The sequence below is a fragment of the Vombatus ursinus genome, unplaced genomic scaffold, assembly GCF_900497805.2.
Source record: "Vombatus ursinus unplaced genomic scaffold, bare-nosed wombat genome assembly UNPS02000580.1, whole genome shotgun sequence".
Lineage (NCBI taxonomy): Eukaryota > Metazoa > Chordata > Mammalia > Diprotodontia > Vombatidae > Vombatus > Vombatus ursinus.
This window is the reverse complement of record NW_020940358.1, coordinates 1,939,101-1,956,095: the sequence shown is the minus strand read 5'-3', so window position 1 is coordinate 1,956,095 and position 16,995 is coordinate 1,939,101. Positions and strand designations below refer to the sequence as shown.

Here is a 16,995-nt window from a genome sequence, read left to right as displayed (position 1 = left end):
CCTGCTGACCCCTAGCTACGGAACCCCTCGGACAAGTTCATCTATGCCACAGTAAAACAGAGCTCTGTGGATATCTACTTCCGGCGGCAGGTAGAGCTGAGCACTATGTACCGGCATATGGAGAAACACAACTACGAGAGTGCTGCTGAAGCCATCCAGGCTGTGCGGGACAAGTGAGGGCTAGGGACTGTGTGCGGACCCAGGGTTCAGGGCTGGAGGTCCTGAAGGGAGGTGGGGACGGGTTAGTGCTGGGACTGGGGCACAGGGGAAGCCAGAGTCCAAAGGGTTTAGACAAAGAAAGACCAGGTAGCAGGAGCAGCCGAGGACAACAGGAGAAGGGTACAGAGCACCCGGGTTGGAATCCTGCCTCTGATGTGAACTCCTTGTGCCAACTTAGACAATTTGTCTAACCTCCCTGGGCCTCAGTTTCCTTAAAGGAGTGGTTGTACTAGGTGGCTTCTGAGGTCCCTACCAGCTCCAAATCTGAGATCCCATAACACTGCCCCCAACCCCTGCAGCCTCTAGGTGTATTACAGGGTGCAAGGGGAGCAGGGCACAGGAGATGTGACTGCCTCAGCTGGATCCCCATGACCCTGCTCCTGTACCTCCAGCAAGCTCCATGCCTTCATCTGGGATTCTGCAGTGCTAGAGTTTGAGGCCTCACAGAAGTGTGACCTGGTGACCACAGGAGAACTCTTCTTCCGCTCTGGCTTCGGCATTGGCATGCGCAAAGACAGCCCCTGGAAGCAGAATGTCTCCCTGGCCATCCTCAAGTCTGTACCCCCCCAGCCCTGTGGACCCCAACCCTGGCTGGGAACACCCCACCCTAATGTCCCAAGCCCTGGAGACCCTGTGCACAAACACTAACTGTATGCATACACTCACAGATGTGTGCCCAAACATGCCCTTCCCGTGTGGTCCCCAACCAAGCATCTCCCTGACTCCTTTTGAGCCCCTATGTTTAAAAACAAAAACAAGAAGCCTCCATAAAGCCCAATGTCAGTACTTGTGGCCCTTCTTCCTCATTTCTTCATCCCTCACTCTGTGGCCAGATTCATCTCTCTGTCTTTGCCCTCCCTGTGTTCCTCCTTTCTTTTCTCAATGTGTCTCTTTCCACCTCTCTTTCTCCCTCCTTCCCTCTCTCTTTGTGTCTCTGTCTCCCTCTTTCCTTCATATCTCCCCTCATTTCTCATCATTCTCCATGTCTCTGATCCTGCATCTGAAATGCACTGGGTCCCACACCACTTTTCTCCAGGTCCCATGAGAATGGCTTTATGGAGGATTTAGACAAGACTTGGGTTCGATACCAAGAGTGCGACTCCCGCAGCAATGCTCCAGCAACTCTCACTTTCGAGAACATGGCTGGTGGGTGCCCCCTCTCTCCTCCTCCCCTTCACCCCCAAAGACAGAAGTCCCTGCAAAGGACTCATATCTGGCCTTTTGGGACCATGAAGGGGGCTAATTTCTGAGTCCTGGGGACACCCCAGGATGGTGCTGGCATATGGCCATGAGTTAGTCAATCAGTCAGTATGAATTTATTTAAGCACCTATTATGCGCCAGGCACTGTGCTAAATGCTGAGAATCCAAAGAAAGGCAAAAGAGTCCCTGCCCTCAGGGAGCTTACAATCTAATGAGGGAGACAACATGCAAAGAAATATGTACAAACAAGCTATGTACAAGATAAATAGGGATAATCAACAGAGGGAAAGCTAAGAGGGATTGGGAAAGGCTTCCCATAAAATATGGGATTTTAGCTGGACCTTGAAGAAAGCCAGGGAAGCCAGCAGGTAGATATGAAGAGGAAGAGCATTCCAGGAATAGAGGTGGGTCAGTCAAAATGCAAAATAACCTTGGAGGGGAAGGCCCTGATGGGGGGTGGGGGAGTGAGGGGGAAGGCTTCTATGCAGAAAGGAGGAGATGCTTAAGATGGGTTTTGGGAAAAAAAAAAAAAAAAGCAAGGATTTGGAGAGGCAGAGATGAGAGAGAAGGCATTCCAGGTATGAGGGACAGTCAACCAGCATTTATTATGCACCTACTGTATGCCAGACCCCGTGCTAAGCACTGGCAATATAAAGAAAGGCAAAAACACAGTCTCTACCTTTAAGGAGCTCACATTCTTATGGCGAGAAAACATGGAAATAAGTAAATACATACAGGATTTATTTATGGTTTGAGGATGACCCTGGAAGGACTCACCAGTGGACGTGGATGGGAGTGGGGGCTGGAGCAGAAGGGAGGCATGGATCTGGCCTCAGAATCTAGGGTAACCACCCGTGGGCACTTGTAGGAGTGTTTATGTTGGTGGCCGGCGGGATCGTGGCTGGAATTTTCCTGATTTTCATTGAGATCGCCTATAAGAGACACAAAGATGCCCGCAGGAAGCAGATGCAGCTGGCCTTTGCAGCAGTGAACGTGTGGAGGAAAAACCTACAGGTAGGCCAACGGGGCGAGCGGCTCTGTATCTGTGACCCAGTGTCCTTGCCCCTGCCCTTGGCTGGCCTATCCCGGCTCCCAGAGCACTCCTGCTTAAGGCCAACCCCCACTCTCAGCTCCCAGGTCTTCCTGACCCTGCCATTGCCCCTTTCTCCCACCCTGGGCTGCAACCCCTCCCCCGTTCCTATTGCCCTGGTGTGCGCTGGAGCCCTGGAATAATACCAAAGAGCCAATGGTGAGTGGTGCCCAAGCAGAGCAGTCCTGGAAGGCTGCCCGAAGGAGTGGCCACTGGCTCAAGCTATCCCTTGAGACGGATTCTCCACTTACCAGTGCCTCGCAAGGAGAGGCCTAGGATCATGCCACCCCCGGCATTCAAAATAGCTCATATGTTTTAGGCATCTCTCACTGATGCCCATTTTACACCAAAGGAAACTGAGGACCAGAAGGAGTCAGAGACTCCTTTGAATCTAGAGCCTGAGTCCTGGCTTTGGCTCCCTGTCTCCGTTCCTTCTTGGGAATCACTTTCTCCCTCTCTCTCATGGTCCTTGGGGTTAACCCTTTCCCTGCCATGTCCACGTGCTCAGTGATCTCCTCCGCCCCACCACACTGCTCTGCTCCGCCCTGGATGTCCGAGGCTGTTTCTGTGTCTTTAGGAACCCGCCAGCGCGCAGGGAAACGGTTTGACTTAGAACCAGCGCAGAGAGCGGGGTTGTAAAAAGTGCGATAGCCCTGGCTGGGGCCTGGGTTCGGGCTGTGGTGGAGGGCAGGTGCCCGCTGGGTGGCAGGCAGCCCAGGGTAAGGAACCAGCCCACACTTGGAGATGACTGAGATTGTTGGACTCGGATCCCCGATGGCTAAAGATACGTTTGTCTCGTTTTCTTCTCTTCCTCCCCCAAGCAGGGCCCAGCCCCAGGGAGTCTGGGCTGGGGTATCCCCCCCCACTGTGCACACACACACTTACTCCCTTGGCCTCTTCCTGGAGGCCAGGGGAGGGGGAGGCTGGAGGCACTGAAACCCTTGGAGCTCCCTGTGAAAACAAAAGCAGCCCCTGCTCCGGGGGAGAGTGCTGTCAGGGAGAAAGGGGACTTTGTTGGAACACGTCGAGGGAGGGAAGGTCTGGGCTAGTGCTCACGTCCGGGAAGGAATGCCCCCCACCCCACCACCTATCCCTCATCCCCCTGATCCTGATCTTGTTGCTGGTGCCTAGGACAGCTGCTGATGCTTGTCCCTCAGGGCAATGGGACTCTCTTACTGTTGAGACTGAGCACGTGGGGAGACCCATCCCATCCCACCTGGCCTGGGAGAACCAGGGCTGACTGTTGGACAAGACAACTCCGTCTGTCTTTCTCTCCAACTCCATCACAACCTCTTGGTGACATTACACCTTGCCTTTGGCTGGATTTTCCTTTCTTAGTTTCTTTTTTTCTCTTTCTCTCCTTTTTTTTGTTTTTGTTTTTGTTGACCCCTCATCGGAGGGATTACCTGCTTTGCAGAAATGGATGATCACAATTTCGGTGTGTTTTTCCCAGTCCACCTATGGAACCTGTGACCTTGCTGCCAAGGCCCACCCTCCCACCCTTCTTGAGAACCTGGCCCCCAGGGGAGGCAGGGAGCAGTCTGGGCAAGGCGGGGGCCACTAGGGAGCTGAGATGCACAGGGGCCAGACCCTGAAAAAGAGAGAGAGAGAGCCAGGGTAGCACAGGCCCCATCCTGTTCTCCCCCAACACTCCAGAGTGAGCTAGGCCAGACACACATGGTGTAGAAAGGGAGGAAGCCTGTCTGTCTGTCTGTCCTGTGCAGAGAAGCAGGACTAAGGACCTGCACAGGCATCAGCAGTGACAGCAGCAGGAGGGTAGGGCTAGCAAGGAGCCCACCCTTAGTAATCTAATCACTTATACATATTCATTTTAGGATAGAAAGAGTGGTAGAGCAGAGCCTGACCCTAAAAAGAAAGCCACATTTAGGGCCATCACCTCCACCCTGGCCTCCAGCTTCAAGAGACGTAGGTCCTCCAAAGACACGGTAAGAGGGAGAAGAAATCTCCAGCCACTCTCTCTGTCTCTCCTCTCTCTCTGTCTTTCCTCTCTCTCACTCTCTCTCTCTCTCTCTCTCTTTCTCTCTCTCTCTCTCCTCTCTTCTCTTTCTTTCCTCTTTTTGTCTCTCCATCTCTTCTCTCCCTTTTCTTTGCTTCTCTTTTTTAAGTCTGTATCTTTTTTTCTTTACCTCTGTCCTTGTTTCTGTCTTTCTGTCCTGTTTCACTAGATCATTGTTTCTTTGTTTCTTATCCCTGTCTCCCTGTGTATCTCTCTCTGTATACCTCTGGGCCTCTCTGTATCTCTCTTCCTTTCTTTCCCTCTCTCTCTCTCTCTCTCTCTCTCTCTCTCTCTCTCTCTCCCTTCCTCTCCCTCTCTCCTTTCATCAGCTTCTGTCTCTTAATGTCTCTCATCTTTAACATTTGGTCTTTCTCCATTGGCTTCTCTCTGTTCCCTGTATCTCTTTGTGATATTTTTCTATCATGCTTGAATCTCTAGAGAATATGCCTTTCTCTGTTTTCCATTGTCTTCATCTCATCTCATCTCATTTCTATCTACATACTGAATTATCTTTGTACCAAGAGGGAGAATACAAGTGAAAAAGAAATGTAAACAAACTTATGTTCTGTCTCACTATTCCCTCTCTTGATGTCTATTTTTCTTTCTCTGCTTTCTTCCATCTCTAAATATTTCCAATTTTATCTTTCTTTGTTCTGCCGGTCTTTATGTCTTGGTACCTCTGTATCTGTGTCTCTTTCCATCTCTGTTTTTCCATTTTCTCTCTTTATATCTATCTCCAGTTTTGATTATTTTCTGTCTCTATCTCACTCTCCTTTTTTCATCTCTCCTTATCTCTTTTCACACGGGTCTCTCTTTGTCTGTCATAGCTTCTCTCTGAGTCTCTCTCCTTCCACCTCTGTCTTTCTCTGTCTCTATCTCTGTCTCTGTCTCTCTCTCTGTCTCTCTTTCTCTTTTTTCCTGCCATCCCATGACTGCCACACACTCATCCTGAAGCTGCCTCATGTTGTCAGTCAGTCAGTCAGTCAGTCAGTCTCAGCGCCTGTCTCTGGGCCTGGCCCAGGGGCCCTGGGGGGCCGGGGATGACCTGCCTCCTAGTCTTCTCACCGATTTGGGAGATTCTACCAACTTTTTATTTTTTCCCCCTTTTTTTCTTGGACTCTCCTGGTTTCCGCCGGTCCTCTCCTCGATGCCCCACACAGCCCAGAGATCGGGTAGTGTGTGATGACTGTCCCTCCGTGTCCCGTCCCGTCTGTCCTGGTCCTGCCTGGCCCATCCCCGTCACTCCTTCCCAGAGCCTGTCTCACCTGTCTCACCAGAGCCATGCTTGTTGCATCCTCCATGTGGTCTCTGTGTGGGTCGGGGCCCAGGGCTGGGGAGGCCAGAGGCCAGGCAACTGGGGGGACTCAAGCCTTGGGGGAGGGCTGCGCCCTAAGGGGCTGCCAAGCTGGCTTTCAACTTATACTGGGTCCTATTGTTCCTTTCAGAATATTTCTGAAGGATGCTCTTAGAGAGTGGGGGAATGGGAGGTTCTAGGCTAGGGAATTCTGGACCCTATCTTAAAAGCTCTGGGGTCTGGGGTGGGGAACACTCCATCCCAGCCCTAGTCCAAGACTCCTCAAAGGAAACATTTACCCTGGCCTGACCTCAAGGGTGGGGAGAGGTAGGGTTGGATGAGTAGTTAAGATACAAGGCAAGATAGGGTTAGGGATGGGGGTCACACAAAGACAGCTGGAAGGGCAGAGCTCAGGCTGAAATTATGAATACCAAGGTGCATTACTCAATGTTTGCATTATGCTGGGAATGCTGTTTTTTCCCAGCTACTTTCCTACCCCAGCAATTAGGAGATTTTATGTTGGGAAATGATCATGGAGGCCCTCACCTCCATCCCTTAGCTGGGCCCATCCCCTCCAGTATGTATATGGGATTGGGGGGGGCGGAATAGTCTGCAAAAGCATTCTCTCCCCTTACCCCTGGGCTTAGAAAGAGACCAATCCTCCTCTCCTAAGGCCTCATAGAAGGGACCACCCCCCAGTGGCTGCTTTCTTCTGAAGAAAGAGGCGAAGGCCCTGGGACCTGGGGGAAGTCATACAGAAGGACAGTTCTGGAAGGGAGCTACAGTTCCTGCTTCCTGGAATATCTAACCCAGGAAAAAAAATGTTGTTCTCTGCTCTACTGGGCCCAACCAGGACAACAATGCTTTCTGAACACAGAGACTAATAATCCTAGTGTACCTCTAATTTACAAAGGGACTTCCTGGCAATAGCAATGTGAAGGAACCAGGATAGGTGTTAGTTACAATCCCTGTTTGACAGATGAAGAAACTAAGGCTAAGAGAACATATGTGACTTGCCCAAGATCTCACAGCTAGGCAGCAGCAAGAGGCAGGATTTGAACCCAGGTCTTTTTACACCAAGCTTATCATTCTTACTACCGTTTGACCCCTTATACTCTAACCTAGGAGCTTTAGATACCAGACAGAGAGATGGCAAAAAGAGACTAGATGTACCACGGCTTCCCAGGTATCACAGAAAAAGGAGGCCTATAGGTGAGGAACCGTCCTGCCTTAGGACAGATAGCCCTGGACCTTAATTCTCTGACCTACCTAGCAAAGTGGCATTCTGTATCCCTCTCCCAACTCCTCTTTCCTATGTCCTCCTTTCTACCCCTCTTCATCCCTAAGACCACAGAATTTAGAGTTGGAAGGGACTGTAGCCCATTTTACAAATGAAGAAACTGGGGCTTCAGAGGATTAGTTACTTGGCCTAGGTCACACTGGTTATAAGCAACAGAGTCACAATTCAAAACAATAATGAGTGTAAATAGCACTTTAAGGTTTGCAAAGCAGTGAATTTACATCAAATCCCATTTGATCCTTACAACAACCCTATGAGGTAGGTACTCTTATTAGCCCCATTCTACAGATGAGGAAACTGAGGCTGAGAGGTTAAATGACTTGGCCAGGGTCACACAGTCAGTCAGTGTATGATACAGGACTTGAACCCAGGTCTTTCTGACTCCAATTCCAGTGGTCTGTCCACTGCACCACCTAGCTGCCTTCCTGCATCTAAATCCAGGCCTCCTTCCATGATACCATGATGATGTCATATTGAGCCCCATTCAGTTCAAGTTTTCACTGAGCATATCTTACTACTTGACTTGCCCCAGGTGGACAACTAGCAGGGAGACAGGAGGAGCAACCGGAGGGGAAGTCCTGGAGCAGCTCTTAAGCAGGGTTGGGGTAACATGGGATAGTTTACAGACTATGGAAAGAAGCCCTTTTTTACAGCTCCAGCCTCTGTCCCAGATTCTCCCTAATGTGAGGCAGGTAGCAGCCGGTACAGATGATAGAGAGCTACCCTCTATTGGACTCAGGAAGTCCTGAGTTGGAATCCTGCCTCAGGCATTTGCTAACTGTGTAACCCCTGGCAACCTCTTCTAGCCTCAGTTTCCTCATCTGTAAAATATATATTGTAACGCCTGCCTCACAGAGTTATTATGAGGATCAAATGAGGTAACACATGTACAGTGCTTTGCAAATGTTAAAGAGCTATATAGATTATTATTATTCCTGGGTCTAAGACTAGATATGAGCTTTGGCCTATTCTTAGGCAGTAATAACCTTACCAAGTCAGACTCCAATACAAAAAATAAGTAGCATACCAAGGGTAACAACCTGATTGCCTGCAAATTTACCACTTCAGCCTCAAGGCTGACAAAACACCCAGCAGCTAAAGCACCTACTGTGTGCAAAACATTACAAGGAATATGATGATAGATCAGATGAGATCCCTAATCTCAGAAAGCCTGAATCCTGGCTCAGGCAATTGCACTAAAACCCCATGAAACAGGATGTGATTAAGGGCTAAATTGTACAGTGCAGGGTAAGTGCAGCATGGCTTCAAAGAAGAGAAGAACAAGTGGACAGAGAGGGCTCCCCAAAGATGGGTCTGGAGTATGAAAGACAGGGAGGATTTAGATAAGTGGGGAGAGAAGCTGGGAAAATGGAATAAAGGCAGACGAATAGTCCTGGACTTCAGTTTCCTGTCAGTCACCCTAGGGTCTTTCTGCTACAAATTTTGCCCCTCTCCAAAATTAGTGAGACCAATTTGACCAAGACAATGAGAGAGAAGATTGAATATGTTCACAGACTTGGAAGAAGACTTAGGGGTTGTCTAGCCCCACTCCATTTTACACATAATGAGAGCTTGACTTTGAAGCACACCCAGATTGTTTAACTTGGAGGCATCAGATAAGGAAACTGAAGCACAGAAAGGTTCAGTTACCTGTCCAAGGCTACACAGGTAATAAATGGCAGGGCTAGTATTTGAACCTAGGTTCTCTGACTCCAAATTCCGATATGGTATGGAATCATACCATCATCACAGAGGGCCTTGAAAACCATGCAGAGGAGTTAGAGATGGAGAGAGAGTGGGTACCACCTCAGCATAAAGCTGGTAGTTGTAGTCATGGCACAGATAGAGGAGAGAGGAGAGAAGGGAGAGAAAGAGAAGAGAGGGAGAAAGGACAGAGAAAAGGGGAGAGATGGAAAGAGAAGAGACAATAATAGTTCTTAGCATGCAGCATGGTGAGAGGTGGAAGGGGAGCCCTGGAAAACTCAAGGTTACACTCAGAAAGCTCAGAGCAGTAGCATCCATGTTTCCAAGGCCAAAACACAGAATTTCAAAAAGGAAGGAGCGGCCCCAGCAATATCAAATGCCTCAGGAAGGTCAAAGAAGATGAGGACGAATAAAATAAAAGATTGGTCTCCTGGTCACCGGTGACTCGTCAGAGCAGCCTGAGGAGGGCGTAGCGGGAGAACATCAGCTTTCTGATTTGACAGTGATCTGATTCAGCAAACGAGTTTCATCATTTTAGATGGTCTTTATTCGTTAAAGCACCTCCAAGACTCCTTAAGAGGCCAGTGAGCCCTCAGCTCTCTCCAGACCCCAAACCCAGTCACAGCCCTCACCCCGCCAAAGAATCCCTTGGTGTCCTCGGGAGCTGTCCTGTGCCTGATCGGGGAACACAGGGTTTCTTCAGAATGGGATGGGATGGACCCAGGACTGGGGAAAGACAGTGGTTAGTCTGGGGTCTCTTTACCAACTGGAGCGGGAGGGATGGGGAGGGAGTCTGGGGTGGGTCAGCTCAGCTCCGGAAGTGCTGCTTGGAGGGGGTGGGGGATGGGAAGGGGCGATGCTCGGACTGCTTGAGAGCCCTGCCTGCCCCGCCCTCTCCTCCCACCCCCCCCCCCTTCGCCCTCCCGCTGACAGGCCCGGGGAAGGGCTGGGGGGAGGAAGGGGGCACTCAGGGGCTGGGCTCCCGGGCAGCTGTGCCAGGCCAGCGGGTATTGATTGTTGATTCTTATTTATAGAGCACCGGGGGTGGACGCGGCGCTTTGCAAAACCAAAAAGACACGGTGCTGCCGCGAAGAGCTATTGAGAGGGAGGAGGGACAGCTCCAGATGTGTGCCCGCCATAGGGAGAGCTGAGACGCCCTCGGCCCACCCACCTCTGCCCCCCAGCACCGGCTCTAGCGCCCCTCCCTTCCCCCCCCTCGCAGACGGGACAGCGTCCTGGCCAAAGCAGAGTCCCCGGAGCAAGACGGGGGACGGGGGGGGAAGAGAGGCACCCCCTGGCCCTCCCTCCGGGACTGCTGCTCCCCGCTCCCGAAACCCCTGGGATGGGGCCGGCCGCACCCCACCTCTCCCAGTCCCTGCTACAACTCTTTTCGTGCCCCCCGTGGGCGGCTCCACCAACCACAGTGCTGGCCCGTGGCCCTGCCCCCTCCCCAGGAGCGCTAAGCGCTAACCCCACCTCTGCCTTGTCTGTGTATTTGTATTTTACAGCAGTACCATCCCACTGATATCACAGGGCAGCTCAACCTCTCAGATCCCTCGGTGAGCACCGTGGTGTGAGGCCTCCCGGAGCCGCCGGCCTAGTTACTAACTACTAGGAGCGCTGGTCAGGACTGATGCCTGAGGACTAAGGGGTCCTGCTCGGGAAGGCCAGAGGGAACGCCCCCGTCCCCTGTCCTCCCGGCCCCCAGTGACTGCATATTGCCCCCCTTCTCCCCAGCACTGTGGGGCAGCTGCTGCCCCCGACTCCCTTCCTCCCCACACCCCTATCTTGGCACCCAGAGGGCAGGATCCCTGCTGGAAATAGGCACAGGGGGAGGTATGGCCAAGTGCCAAGACTTGGAGTTTCCTTGTGAGTAAGTCAAGGGTGAGAGGACCTGAAATTGGGATTGGCAGTGAGAGGGACAAGCTGAATCCTCAGCCTGACAGAGGCAAATTGATCTCAAGTCCCAGAGTGGACCTCACCCTGCCCAGGTTCTGGGTATCCAGCATCCCCTCTGTATGGTGTTTGGTTATGTGAGTGGTCTGACTATTCAGGAGCCAGGGTTGACCGGGCAGTGTGGTCTCCTGGGCAGATTCTGCCCCACCCCCACTCTATCCCAGCACAAATATCACCTTGGTCCTGTCATGGAGAGGCTGTGGGGGGAGAAATTGAGGGGAGAGGTGTTCCTCACTCCACAGGCTGCTTTGACCCCTAGAAGCAAAAGAAAACCCTAAGGAATTCTCTAGTTATCCTTAGCTCTCCCACCCAGCTTAGTTCCCTCCTTTTCTTCGATTGCCCCCTCCTCCCTCTCCCCACCCAACACAGTTCCTGCTAAATCCCTGGACACCATCTCTCTTTTGCTCTCCATGATCCCAGTTCCATTCTCCTACAGCTGGCTCTACTCCCTTCTCTCCAAACTGCTTGTACCATTGCCCCAGCTGTTCAATTTTCCTCCCTCCTCTGTACACTCTCTCCATCCCCCTCCCTTGAGTTGGCCTGTTCTCCCTTCCTCCCGCGGGCTTGGCTCCACCCTGGCTGGCTCTGCTACTTCTACACCAATGCTGCCCTGCCACTGCCCCCCTTGCCTCCCTTGCCTCAATGCTCCAGCCTCTGGGCTTCCTCAGCACTGGGCAGCCATGCTCTGCCACTTTCCACCTCCCACACCCATTTTGGTTTCAGTTCCTAGAGAGAAAGAGAGTTGGATTCTGGAAGCTGAAATAAGTCCCCCTCTCACCTCTTGCATCCCCCAAATCCCTCCTTCAGGACTGCAGAGCTGGGGTGAGCCTCCATCCCCCAGGAGAGGGAAGATTGTAACTCCTGCCTCTTGGCATTGACCACCTGCCTCTCTCCCCTGACTCAAGGCCACACCTCCTTTCCAGTACTCCACACCCATGTGGGCTATCCCTGTGTACAGCTGTGAGATAGCCCTACATACAGGGTGTGCCACTCCACAGAAGGTGTGCACCAGCCGTCTCTGTGTACAGGCATACACAGATGCTGTCCCTCCTCACGGTACATGCACCATTATTTTGTAATGCCTTTCTCATGTACAGGCTTGTGCTGTCCCTATTGTACAGGCTTATGCTGCTCCCACTTATGGTTCCTGTACCATTACTGTGTATAGCTATCTACTATTCCTTTGTACAGACATGCCATCCCTATGTATAAGCTTATAACATTCCTGTGTACAGACATTTGCCATTTCCATGTACATGCATGTACCATGGTGTTGCCAAATTGAACATTATGAGCCTCAGTTTTCGTGACAGCTTTCTGATGCCTGCCCCAAGGGGACAGTTATCTCCCGCCAGAGATCTGAAGCATGATCAGGGGGTTGGTTAGGGGTGGGGGGATTCTCTTGGTGCCAACCTACGGAGAATGTTCTGCCTGGGGAATTGAGGGGCACAACTATATTGAGGGGTGATCTTCGGGTCCCTCCCTGCAAAGTACCAGGTTACAGAACAAGCCAGAAGGCTCGGCTCCATGCAGCAATGAGGACAGAAGTCATAGAGAGGGTAGTGTGGGGAAGTTAGTGGTTGGGTTCTTTGATGAGTCACCCAGGCCAAGGGTCTGGGGGATGGGTCTCTTCACCGGATAGCAGCGAACACTTCGGTTTTTACGTCGAGCCTGAAAGGCAGTGACCACGGAACCAAAGATGAAGCAGCAAACTAGACTGGCCAGAAATGAGAATGGTCCAATCATAATGATGACCACCAGGTCCCAAGGGGTCAGCAGGTGTGTACAATAATTGAATGAGGCTTCTGTGATGGCAGCCATTGGCCTGAGGGTCAGTCGGTCTGGGGACACACACAGCAGGGACTCTGCTCCTAGGGACACAATGAGGTGAGAGTGGGGAATGGGGGGTAGTACCTCCATAATACCCATATGAATTGACCACATCCAGGTTGGGCTTGGGGGCAAGATGGTAATCCCCATGCCCTCCACTTTTCTTCCATCCCAGGACTATGTTATCTTGGTTAGCCCATCCTCTACCCCCCACCCAAACTCCTCTAGTCCTTGACCTTGAATCCCTCTCCCTTCTAACAGACCTCCATCCTCACCTGGGACCTGGTGTGCATGGCTTTGCAGCCAGCGGCAGAGGGAGGAAATGGTGCAGTCGCACACCCAAGGGTTCCCATGGAGGTTCAGTATGCGCAAGGCAGGCAGCCTTTCCAGGACCCTCGAGCCCATACTAGAGAGCAGATTATTCTGCAGGTTTAGATTCTGCAGCAGCGGCAGGGGACCCAGCCACGTGGGCTCCAGCCGCATCAGCCGGTTCCCTGCCAGAGACAGGGTGTGGAGTGCACGAAGCGGCCGGAAGGTGCCAGGTTCCAGGGCCTGGAGAGCATTGGAACTTAGATCTAGGGACTTCAGGACCTCCAGGCCCCAGAAGGCATGCACGTGGATTCTCTGTAATCCATTGTCCTGAAGCTCCAGCGAGAGCAGCCTGGGCAGAAGAGCGAAGGCCCCTGGGGGCAAGAAGTCCATATGGTTGTGGTCCAAGAGAAGAACTTGGACACTGGGGTCCAGAATCATAGGCACAGAGTGCAGTTCCCTCCCAGAGCAGTTGACTTGCCCATCCTGCCCACAAACACACTCAGAGAGGCAGCTCCAGGTGGAGCCTGGGGCAGAGGGTGGGGACAGGATCATCAGCACCAGGGGCAGCAAAAAGGAGAAAATCATTGTTGGGCACCCTTCTGCCCCCCCACCCCGAAGCAGCTCACCCGGGCAGCCGAAGTCAGAAAGTGACCCTTAGGAGTCAGGAGGTCCTAGCTTAGGAAAATTCCTCTGGGTGTCTTCTCTCCAAGCTCTGCCCATCTATCTGTCCCTTTTGACGCTCACCTGCTTCTGAACAAATATTAACTCACCAGCTTAGAAATTCTTGTAGATCCTGTGCTGGGACAGGACTCTGTGGGGTGGGGGGTAGGGGGTGAGGCTCTGAGCAAACCCAGCAACTCTACCAGCCACCTGCTGGGCTTGGGGCCAGCTCCACGTCAGCACAGTTAAATGCCTTAGTGAGCACAGGAGCACCTAACCTGTCTTAATCGATGCCAGGCTGGGAGCTGCATGCCCCACTCCCCCGACAGTCCACCACAGGGCAGCACCTCAGGCCCTTGGACAGGGGCAGTGTGCTGCTCCTAGCATCAACCAGACTATGCCCTGTGGCCACTCAAGGTTGGAGAGAAGACTGAGGGAGGGGGATTCGCAACTCAACATAAGATCCTCAGGTAGGACGAAGGGGAAGGAGTGGAAATTGAAATCAAGGAACCAAAGGATCAGTCCAGGCTTCTAACCTAGGAGGTCCTTTTTTTTCTCCCTCATCCCATTCCAATCAGTTCCTTGCTCCATAAAGGCAAGGGGGTAAGTAGGATAGCACCAATATAACAAGCATGAGGAATTTCCCATTTCCATATCTAAGGCCTCTATCGGAGACGAGGTAGTCCGACGGCTTTGTCCTCCCACCGTGGGGACCAGCAGGGGTGTCAGCCAGAGACAACCTCTAGGTGCTTCCTGATCCCAGAACTTGGACCCCTTTCCCACCCCTTCCGCCTCAGGCTGCACAGCTGGGGTGGAGAAGACAAAGAGAGCCTGAAATGCAGTCTCTTTGAACACATCGGTCTGCATATGCTTTCTTGTGTCCTTTGTGAGCCCATCCGCATGTGCCTTTGCAAGCTTGGACCTGCATGTCTGCACTGATCCAGCTTGGCATCTTCATTCTTGCAGGAATCTGTCCTTCGCTCATATGTGACTGGGTCTGTAGGCATCTGTGCATGAAATGCTATGTATTAAAATATAGGTGCCTTCCTGGGTATAAATCTGTGTGTCCAAGTCTCTGTGCGTCTTGGCGGTGAATGTGACAATCAGTCTAGGTGTACGTCAGCATGTCTACATACCCAAACCTGTGTGGATCATTATCTGAGTTATCTCTGAGTCTGAATGGGAACCTGTGTCTCTCAGAATCCCTGTTCTGTGTTCTATCTCTCTGTGCCCATGAAAAGTAGCTGGTTTATCTGAATGTTTTCAGTGGGCCCAGATGGGCAGTTGTTGGGAGGAGATAGGACTAGCCTAACCCCGGTGAGATGGGAGATGACAAGACCTACCTGGTAGGAGGTATGTCAAGCCAGTTTTACTTCAGCTTAAGCCAGTTCCCACCATGATTGATCCAGCCCTGGGAGCCCAGACCCCTGACTTTGCTCCTCCAGGTGCAGGGTCTCAGAGGCAGGATCTGGACAGATTCCCATGGATATGCAGGTGTTACTACTTTTGTTGGCACACCCTGTCCTGTGCTGGGTGGTTCATTTCCTGCTAGGGCTAGGAAGGGGGAGGAGAAGGGAGACTAAGGAAATGTGGGCTGAGCCTGGGGCAGATTGGGAGAAGGGGCCAATCTCTAATGCTGGAGAGGCTCTGAAAGGAGGGTGCTTTATGTGTTGAGAGGCATTCCAGAAAGAAAGAGAGGCTTTTTTTGAGGGGATGAAGGGAGAGACTGTGTTCTGTCTTCCAAAGGATTCGGGTGAGGGGGTTTGGGCAGGGGTAAGAGCCATGGAAGAGGACAGTAGCTCTCAAAATCAAACCAGGCCCCCACTTTTAGTGGGGGATGACTCCTACCAACTAGTGGTTAAAAAAAAAAGTTCATCATTCATTCAATCCATCTCAAGACCACCATTATGGCCAAGGCAAAAAAGATGGGAATGACACCAACAAACTCCCAGGCTGCCTTGGAACTTTACAAACCCAGATAGAGACACCCACAGACTCAGATCCCTACACAGACTGACGCAGGCTCTGACTCACACAGGATGCCCAGACTGATAAAAAGTAATGTATTAATTTTTTTCCCCTCTCCCATTGTCTCCTCCTCCCTTCACCCTACTTCCCCTTCCGTCCTCCTCCAAGGGTGGCTCTTCAAAGGACGGTGCTACTTCCTTCTCCAAGTCTAGAAACTCCAGAACTTCCTCCAAGATTTTAGGGACCTCCAGCAACTCGAGCACCTTATAACTCTTGATGAAACAGTTCTCTGATGGAACATTTAAGGGGCTGCCTTCCACACAATGTCCTGGCAGTATGTTCTTTTGGTTCATTACCACAGATGTTATTTGTTTGTGGCTTCCTTGTAACACACAGTGGGATGGTGGCCACATGTGAGAGTAGCTCCCCATCACTAAACACTGGGATGATGTCCTATGACTGAGTGAGCGAAGTTTCAGCCAAAGTCGAGGGTTAAGAGCAAGGAGGGGGCACATCTGGACTAGATGACCCTCCCCTACCAAAGGACTTTGGGTGCTCTTACAGTTCCAAGATCCATATCATGGCATCATAACAGAAATGTTGGGAAGACTCTCTTCACTCCCAAGAGTCACCTAGTAAAAGGAAGTTTGGCCTCCTCTAGAGGACCAATGGGATGTGTGCACGAGGAAAGAGGGTTCATCAGTAACTGAAGCCTGATGTAATGGCCCTTCGGAGAGGAATAGGAGAGAGAGGAACCAGAAGTAGCTTAATCTCTCCCTTTCTTCCCAGGCAGAGCCTAGCAGGCCCACCCCCCTGAGAAAGGTCCCCATCACTCAGTTTCCATATAGCTGGGCTAGCCACTGAGATACATGAAGGTTGGGGAGCAAGCCCACTTTCCCAGAGAACCTTCCTCTCTCCTACCCACTACCCACTTCAAGGACCAGAAGGACCCTGGACTAGACATCTAGCTCAGGAGAATATTTCTTCTACCTCCCCCACACACATCCTCAAGCCCCCAAATATCCCTATATGGCCCCCCATGTTTCTTCTTCCCTCATGTATTCCCCATACCAGTCCTATATTCTATCCCATGTTCTCTTCATACTCTATCCCTTTCTTACATAACTTCTTTATTCCAGATCCCATATACCTCCTACACAACTTCTATTTCCCTCCCCCATATAATCTCTACATTCAGCTTCTTTTTCTATCTCTACATAATACTGTACTTCATTCTGAAACCCCAACATAATGCTCACATCACCTCTATATGCTAACTCTCTATATAATCCTTATCCTGCTCCTATATTCCATCTTCCCATATAATCCAAATAGCACCTCTATATTCCATCTCCATTTTAGCCAATACCTTTTCCATATTTATCACCCATATAGTCTTTATACTCCCTTCCATATTCTATCACTCAGTCCTCCCACATCTTTC

General features: G+C 51.4%; 2 protein-coding genes across 7 annotated transcripts in view; one reads left to right on the top strand and one right to left on the bottom strand.

Moving 5' to 3' along the window:
• GRIN1 (glutamate ionotropic receptor NMDA type subunit 1) overlaps positions 1 to 12,081 on the top strand; it is a 39,281-nt gene extending 27,200 nt beyond the window's left edge. For 2 of the 5 annotated variants that reach the window (XM_027849402.1, XM_027849385.1), the window contains 5 exons: positions 16 to 173; positions 612 to 773; positions 1,256 to 1,365; positions 2,289 to 2,434; positions 10,334 to 12,081. In XM_027849402.1, the coding sequence (XP_027705203.1) occupies positions 16 to 173; positions 612 to 773; positions 1,256 to 1,365; positions 2,289 to 2,434; positions 10,334 to 10,402 (645 nt within the window). In that variant the 3' untranslated portion in view covers positions 10,403 to 12,081. Of the gene's footprint in view, positions 1 to 15; positions 174 to 611; positions 774 to 1,255; positions 1,366 to 2,288; positions 2,435 to 4,345; positions 4,457 to 9,859; positions 9,992 to 10,333 lie in introns of those variants that run through there. The other 3 variants (XM_027849382.1, XM_027849409.1, XM_027849394.1) reach the window with 3 other exon arrangements.
• LRRC26 (leucine rich repeat containing 26) lies at positions 10,435 to 13,685 on the bottom strand. 2 transcript variants are annotated; one of them, XR_003568039.1, is made up of 3 exons: positions 12,887 to 13,685; positions 11,560 to 12,652; positions 10,435 to 11,036 (listed from the first exon to the last, which is right to left on the bottom strand). XR_003568039.1 is itself a non-coding variant. In XM_027849415.1 (2 exons), the coding sequence occupies exons 1-2, from the start codon at positions 13,506 to 13,508 to the stop codon at positions 12,330 to 12,332; spliced, it is 945 nt and encodes a 314-aa protein (XP_027705216.1). In that variant the 5' UTR covers positions 13,509 to 13,685; the 3' UTR covers positions 10,435 to 12,329. The 2 variants fall into 2 exon arrangements, 1 of the variants encoding a protein (XP_027705216.1); XM_027849415.1 differs by having other exon boundaries at positions 10,435 to 12,652.
• Between the last annotated feature and the right edge of the window lie 3,310 nt (positions 13,686 to 16,995).

Coding starts and splice junctions, on each gene's coding strand:
- LRRC26 (XM_027849415.1), bottom strand. CDS start 13,508: ATGATTTTCTCCTTTTTGCTGCCCCTGGTGCTGATGATCCTGTCCCCA. Junction 12,653..12,886: donor CCATGCACACCAGGTCCCAG/GTGAGGATGGAG, acceptor TTGTGTCCCTAG/GAGCAGAGTCCCTGCTGTGT.